This window comes from Rattus norvegicus, chromosome X (genome assembly GCF_036323735.1).
Source record: "Rattus norvegicus strain BN/NHsdMcwi chromosome X, GRCr8, whole genome shotgun sequence".
Lineage (NCBI taxonomy): Eukaryota > Metazoa > Chordata > Mammalia > Rodentia > Muridae > Rattus > Rattus norvegicus.
In genome coordinates, this window is record NC_086039.1 from 156,519,636 (window position 1) to 156,527,414 (window position 7,779).

Here is a 7,779-nt window from a genome sequence, read left to right on the forward strand (position 1 = left end):
TGCATCAACAAAGTAAGAATGGATAGGTATCATACATGGCTGAAGGAAAAGATGAGGTACATGGAGCAGTCAAAAAGAGACTGGAAAAGGTGGCCAAAAGACAATGAGTTCCCAGGACAGTTCACTGGAGGTGAGTAAATCAAGGTGCTGAAACTCATTTTTGGTACCAGATGTCTAAGGTTTTCCTCTACTGACTCCATAGGGGTAACAGCAGGACACTGGGCAAACTTGTCAGGACACATGGCCCAAAGTCTGAAGCACAGGATGGCCTGAGGTGACCATGAGGACAGAGGAGAAAGCTGTCTGCTTGCTTCCAAACCTCCTGGCTCCAATCCTGAAACCTAGAGTAGCTTCTGTCCCAGAAACCCAGGCCAGCACTCTCTTGGACCTCAGTGCTTCCCTTTGGATCCCAAAATTGGACAAAATGAGACTTCTCACACAAACACACACACACACACACACACACACACACACACACACCCCAATCAGGATCTGTCATCCACCTCACACACTGGAAGCTAGAGCAAGCTCCTTTAAATTCTGGCTGAGGCCTACCCTTCACTGAGCCCAGCAAGATAGGCTTCTGGAATCCTGGTTTACTGGTGGTAAATGGGGCTAGAGCACCAGAACCAGATGATAGCCCATGACTCATCAAACCAGAAGCAGCAGTGGAGGAAAATAAACTGAACTCTAGTCACTTTCAAGCCCTTTCCAGCCCAGGATGGGGAATTAGGACCAGACTGCTGCTGCTGCTGCTGCTGCTGCTGCTGCTGCTGCTGCTGCTGCTGCTGCTGCTGCTGCTGCTGCTGCTGCTGCTGAATTACACCTCCTGCTATTGCCCCCTGCTGGCAGCCCAGTAGACATTGCTGGTGTCCGTTTCCTCTCACACCCAGGGCAACCAGGTAGCCAGGCAGCCTCTTGCTGGCAGTACTCTGAGGGTCAGAATCAGGAAGTCCTTGAACAATTCAGAGTGCCTGTGCCATGATCCCAGCAAGGAGAAGTACAAGAGGCAGAGCACAAGATCCACTGGCAGAGGACGTGCTTCCTTCATGTCCTTTTTTTGAGGTGACCGCACAACCCCATGCTCATCCCATCCCCAGTTCAGCACCAGGGCATTGTTCTGTTTGTCTTTATTGGTTGGAAAGAGGAGGAACTAAAGGGCTACAACACAAGCAGGACCACCCACAGTCAGCAAAGCACAGAACAGCCACGCAATGCATATGTGCGTGCAAGGTGCAGGAAGGATGGCCCCCAAATCCATTTTTGAATACCTCCTCAGTTTCCATAGAGGGTGGCAGCAACAAAGGACAGAGGCTGGGGACATACTTGGGAAGCCCCATACCCCAGTGCCATGCATCACACCCACGGTCTTGGACTTTCCAACAGAGGCCAGTCCGGGGGACAAGGATCAGGGAAGGAGATCAAAAGGGCTGGAGGAAAGAAAAGCTAGGAGTCAGTCCACTTGGCCTTCCTTGGCATCCACCTGGGGTGGTGAGGAGGAGAAAGAAGCAGAGGAAAACAGGTTCAAGATGTGCCCAGCTTTCCTGGGTCCTTCCTAGCATCGTATTCAAGCTTTCCCTTTCCTTTCACAGAGACTCCATAGGGTCATGCCCCTATCCTATTAGCATAAGAGGCCTGACTACTGCTCTGCCCAGCTTCTCTTTCTCTGACACTCTTCCCTTGGCTCTCCAGACCCCACTTAGTTCATTGCTACCCTCTAGGCTCCCTAAGAAACTAGTTTCCAGAGGGAGGGTGTAGGATTCACACACCTGGTTGTCACCACTTGGGAGACTGGCTAGTCCCAAGGCCTGGGTGGCTGTGACGGGTCATACCCTGCCTGGAGGCCTCCTCACCCTCTGGGCTCTGTCCCAGCTTACGGATGTGACGTAGGAATGATGTGGCATTGAATGCACGCTGTGGGAAAAGAGCAGGGTCAGGCCAAGCTAGGCCCAGCACCAAGACCAATTCTAAGACCACCATCAAGACTAGTAGCTACACCCTGAAACAGGAGCATGGTAATCTCTCTCTCTCTCTATGCTCACCTTCCAGTGGGTCCTGGCAAAATTCTTCTGGATCTGCTCACTGACAGAACCTAGGATGTCCCTGTCCAAGGCTGCATCCCCAGAGATCCTACAGGAAGGTTGGGAGTCAGCACAGGTGTTACTCCTGCCCCTGTGCCACATACCAGGCATCCCACTCACCAGAGATGCTGTAAGGCCTGTTGGCAGGTGAACCTCTTCTGGGGATCACGTTCCAGAAGGTGCCGAATGAAGTCTTTGGCTGGAGCAGGGGCAAGGTCAGTCTGCCCTGTCCCTGGCCCCTTTGTCAGTCCCCAGGATAGGGCCAGCCTTGCACTCACCTGATTCTGAGATGTCATCCCAAAAGGGAGAGTCAAACTCGTAGCTGGCCCTCAGAATCTGGCTGAAGAGTTCAGGATCGCTCTCATCATAGAAGGGGGGGTACCCACACAGCCTGGCACCCACAGATGAATCACCCGGTTGTCCACCCCTCCCCAACCCAGCAGGGACAAGCAGGTAGGAGTTGAGCCGTCGAAGCGGTCACTCACAGGATGTAGGAGATGACACCCAGGGCCCACACATCTACGGCCTTCCCGTAGGGTTTCTGCTCCAGGAGCTCTGGGGCTGGCGGCCAGAGGCAGACAGACAGACAAACATGTCTGCATAGGCACGCACACATGGCATGCCCTTGAGGGCCACCTGGTATACCTATTCAGACTCAGGAATAGACTGCCACAGGCAGCAGCTGCCCCAGGTCCTGGAGCCTTGGCATCCCCTGGGTCACCAGCTCCCTCCCCACCACAGTGAGCCTTAGAGTGCTTTCCTCTTACCCACATATCCTGGGGTCCCACAGGCTGTGCCTAGCATGTTGCCAGCTTGAATTTTGGACAGGCCAAAGTCAGAGACCATGATCTTGGAGTCCTCAAAAGGTGTGGCATAGAGGAGGTTTTCAGGCTGTTGACACATGGGACCAGGGAAAGGGCCTATAAGTCTGAGAATGGCTTGGGCATTGGGATAGGGTGGGCCTCAGCACCCTTAATTTCCTTTGACCTAGATTGAAGTGAATGTTGAAAAAAAATGACACTCAGGTCCAAAGATAAGTGGGATAGGGTAGAGAGAAACAGCCAGGCACCTTGAGGTCCCGGTGCACGATGCCCAGGCTATGAAGGTAGGAGACAGCACCAAGGACCTGCCCTACAAGGTGGCTCGCATCCTTCTCTGTGTAGGAGCCCCGCTCCATGATTCGGTCAAACAGTTCACCACCTGTTACCCTGGAGGTAAAAGGAACAAGGCAGGTCAACTGACCCAGGGATAGACTTGGACATTGCACCCCTTCTGCCCAGCACCCCAGCAGCCCTCCTCACAGCTCCATGGCCAAGTAGAGATGGGAAGGGCTCTCGTGGACGTCCTCCAGAGCCACAATGTTGGGGTGGCTAATCCTGAAATAGAGAAAAGTCTCCTGATGGGATCAATGGAGCCTCTTCATCTGGAAGAGCTCTGTCCTGAGCCTGCTTATCTTCCTTCACCTGGGCCCCCATTCCCTACCAATCCCTGCCCTGACTAGCCCAGGCCTTCCTAGAACACATACTTCTGTGGGCCATTTATAAAGCACAGATGGATAGGGTGCCTCTAATGTTGCCATGGAGACATGCAGACTCAAAGGAGAAGAAATGTCTACTCCACCCCCACCCCCTGCAGAATGGCAACCGGGCCTAATGAGTCCAGAGGACTCAGCCTGGGTGGTCACAGGTCTCCCCAGCCCAAGAGGAAAGTGAGCACACCTGCGGAGTACTGCGATCTCATTCTCCACCAGGGCCTCCTTGCCCCGAAGTGCTTTCTTGGGAATGCACTTGAGGGCCACAAGATGAGCAGAGCCCCTTTCCTGGGCCAGCATCACCTCAGAGAAGGCACCCCTGCCGCAGAGTCAGATGGTAGAAGGCAAGAAAAGAAGGAGAGGGTGCCAGTGAGAGGAGGATGAAGATCAAAATGGAGGAGGTGTTCAGGCTGTACCACCCATCTTAATACACATCCCTAAGTGTGCACACACAGATCCCCACACCACCTTACACAGGTTCACATACACTGACACATTCACACACCACCTCACTCACACACACAACAGCACACCTCACAACTTACCCCCATGTTCACACTCATGCCACACACACACCACTTCCAAGCTCCTTCGCACATTTGCTCACATGTGCACATGCCCCACATTCACAAGCACTCACACCCACAGCCCAGCATGAACACTCACGAGCCCAGCTTCTCCCGGATCTCATAGACACTGCTGATGTCCTCCGTCTGTTTCTTGAGCAGCAGCATGTCTGGGGGTGGGGTGATGGGGGTAGAGCGAGGCCCCTTGGCAACACGCAGCTCCCTTGCCCACCAAGCCTAATAGTCCCCCAACTCAAGATGGAGTCATTCACTCCCAAGCCCAAGCACACCTTACTCCTCCCCCACAGCCAGGGACACACACACTCCCACGGAGGCAGACCACTGCATGCGGGCCTCCCACCCAGGTATGCTGCGCCAGCCTGTGCTCCCCCCACCCCCAGCATCCAGAGCACACCTAATGTTGGCTACCAACACTATGACACCCCTTTTCTGCCTCCACACATCGAGCCAGAACTGCCGACTATTTTCCAGAAGGCTCCATACACTCTGATCCTGGTTCATGAGACCCACCTCCACCCATAGGGCCCTTGCCCCTCCCCCACCAGACCTTCCATAGTGGCTCAGCTCAAGCACACACCACGTAGGTCACCAACCCGCTCGAATGCACCTGCGACCCTGCTTGCAGCCACCTGTCACGACCACAGCCACCCACGCAGCCCCCTAATCGCTGCTTGGCCCCTGGCGCCTCAGCGTGGGGGGACTCCGCAACCTCAGCCGCCTGTGTCCAGAGCTGCGTGGGCTGTGCGCGTGCGGGCAGGGGGGCGCGCCGGGCGTCACAGGTGTGTGTGAGGGTGGTGGGCTGCGGAGCTAAGATGCCTTGGTCCCTGTACGCCCCGGCCCGCCGGTTCCGCTCGCCTGTTTGCCCCCAGTCCAGAGCGGGGGTGGTGCGGACCTGCAGCTGCTGCCAACGCCGCCACCGCCGCCGCAATGTCTCCTAGCGCAGTAGCTGTTGTGTCGCCGAGCCCCCCGCCCGCGCCCCGTCGGCCCCGCCCCCTCTGCGCGCGGCCCCGTGAGCCCTGGACAGCTGAGCACGCGGTGTCTGTGGCCGCAGCACTGCAGGGAACCTCGTAAGACAATTCCTGGGTTCTGGCCACCACTGTCTGATTCTTTAGTTATGCTTGCTGACTATTGGGTGCTCCAGTGCCCTGGTAGCCCAGTGAGTGACCCCAGGGCCTTTGCACCACTGGGGACTTTGTCCAAAAGTGTTGTCATACATAGGCCTAGTGTCTGCCTTCCCTGTTCTAATATAATGTCCACAGATTATCCAGGCCATTTGCTGCTCAGCAAGCAGTCTCTTCTCCTAATCCCTGCCAGCCCCTGAAACCTTGATGCCAGCACACCCAAGTCTCCACCAGCTGGCTCCCTTTGCTTCCACCCTTACCTCTTGGCCCTCCTCTTTTGCACCACATCAGTCCCTTCGCTGGGGTTATATGGCTCCCAGAGGCACATATGCCACTCCGTGGCAGAGTACGAGTCTTTGGCAGAATAGGAGTCTGATGAATTTCTGGCCCCTTTTTCTCCAACTCTTTTCCCTTCTTCAACCTCCTCTGTACCTGCCCCTAGCCTTTGCATGGGCTAGCCATCTTTGCCCAGATGTCTGCTCAGCCCTCATTCCATTAATTAGTCTGGCACCCTGCCTCCTCAGACAGGCCTCCGTTGCCTCTGCCTGCCAGTTCTCTAGGTCATGACTCTGTCCCCTCTTCAGAGCACCTGCCACTGCAAATCACCTTGCCAGGTCTTCTTCCTTAAAGCAACTGACACAGCCCAGGTGAGGCACACAGGAAATACTGAGGTGAAACTTCACCCAAATATTTGAGGATTCCTCTACATCACCCTCACCCCAGCCAGCCCTATTACAGCTCTGTGTCTTTCCTGCAAGGAGGGTCTGCTGACTGTCACAGGGGCAAAATCCAGGCAAGGCTATGTCACAAGGCCTCTGCCAAATCACAGGGACTAGATGTAGCTTGTTGACTCTAGTGTTCTAAGTTCCTGCCTCCTGACCTTTTCCAGTCGCCTCTCTCAGTTAACAGAGCCTGTCGCGCCCACCTCAACCGGCAAGGAAGACGCAACACCGTTGGATCCTTCTCAATCAGCCTTTATTGCAGGAACACCTAATTGATGATACGGGGACCCCGGGGAACAAAGGCACTTGCCTTAAGTACAAAACAGACAGCATGGCTAAGGACTTGTCCTCGGGGGATTGGTGGAGTAAAGACATCTTATTAACATGCTTATCAATTATGACCTAGTAAAGATGTCAGAAGAAAGCTAAAGGTGGTAGTAATACAAGCGACCACTAGATGTCAGTGCTATAGATAAATGCTCCCAACAAGAGCCTAGATACAGTTCTGTCCACCTGACCAGGTGTCATGAAAAAGAGGGGAGCTGAAGGGGCACAAGAGGATGGATCTCCAAAACTCCTGATGAAAAATAAAATAAAATAACTTCTATCTTGCAAATATTAAATTTCACAAATGTATCACACACATACACTTGTTTCTGAGTAACTGGAAACTGTCCACATTGAGCAAGATAAGAAGGCTCAGAGACTCCTGGAGAGGAGCAAATGCCAACTAAGAGGCCTTATTTCCTGCTCTAGGATGATTATCTGCACATGATGTGATTTTGTTTCTTTGGGGGTTTGAGTTTTTCTTTTTTGTTGTTGTGTGGTATGCTGGCTAGTTTTATGTCAACTTGACACAAGCTAGAGTTATCTAAAAGGACAGAAACTCGGTTGAGAAAATGCCTCCAGGGCAGCCTAATATAAGGCACTTTCCAAATTAGTAAATGATGAGGCAGGGCTCAGCCCTTTGTGGATGGGGCCATCCCTAAACTGGTGGTCCTGAGATCTATAAGAAAGCAAGCTGAACAAGCCAGGGGAAGCAAACCAGGAAGTAACATTTCCTCCATGCCCTCTGCATCAGCTCCTGCCTCCAGGTTCCTGTCCTGCTTGAGTTCCTGTCCTGGCTTCCTTCAGTGATGAGCTGTTACCTGGAAATATAAGCCAAATAAAACCTTTTCTTCCCAAGTTGCTTTGATGATGGTATTTCGTTGCAGCAGTAGAAACCCTAGCTAGGATATGGAGGTTTGGGCTGAAGGGATTCTCCTCCTTAGTCTCCCAGGTAGTCAGAAGTACAGGCCACTTCCACTTGCATGTGATATTTTTCACATGAAGCTGAGAATGGAACTCAGTTGGCAGAGTTCGAGCCTAGCATATACAAAACCCTGGGTTCCAACCCCAGCACTGCATAAGAAGGAGCCTGATGATAACAGGACTATAATCCCAGCACTTGGAGGCAGAAGTAGGAGAATCAGAGGTTCAAGGTCATCTTCATTTATATAGTGAGTTTGAGGCTGACTTGGGATACATGACATCCTGTCTCAAAAACAAACAAAACCTCCATATCCTAGTTAGGGTGTCGTTTAACCGAGGTGGACCTGGAATTCTAGTCTCTACTACCCACATATTGGGATTATAGAGATGCATCAAACTCACTATATAAATGAAGATGACCTTGAACCTCTGATCCTCCTACTTCTGCCAACAACATCAACTCCTAATCCTTCCCAAAAAGTTTCA

General features: G+C 52.9%; 1 protein-coding gene across 7 annotated transcripts; it reads right to left on the reverse strand.

Annotated features, from left to right (window-relative positions):
* Positions 1-1,115: 1,115 nt before the first annotated feature.
* Pnck (pregnancy up-regulated nonubiquitous CaM kinase) lies at positions 1,116-5,193 on the reverse strand. 7 transcript variants are annotated; one of them, XM_006229573.5, is made up of 12 exons: positions 5,092-5,193; positions 4,279-4,348; positions 3,800-3,931; positions 3,383-3,457; positions 3,151-3,289; positions 2,849-2,972; positions 2,567-2,642; positions 2,360-2,472; positions 2,202-2,280; positions 2,043-2,130; positions 1,770-1,914; positions 1,116-1,483 (listed from the first exon to the last, which is right to left on the reverse strand). In XM_006229573.5, the coding sequence occupies exons 2-11, from the start codon at positions 4,344-4,346 to the stop codon at positions 1,777-1,779; spliced, it is 1,032 nt and encodes a 343-aa protein (XP_006229635.1). In that variant the 5' UTR covers positions 4,347-4,348; positions 5,092-5,193; the 3' UTR covers positions 1,116-1,483; positions 1,770-1,776. The 7 variants fall into 7 exon arrangements, with proteins under 7 accessions (XP_006229635.1, XP_063135942.1, XP_006229634.1 ...); XM_063279872.1 differs by having other exon boundaries at positions 5,055-5,132; XM_006229572.5 differs by having other exon boundaries at positions 4,747-5,125.
* Between the last annotated feature and the right edge of the window lie 2,586 nt (positions 5,194-7,779).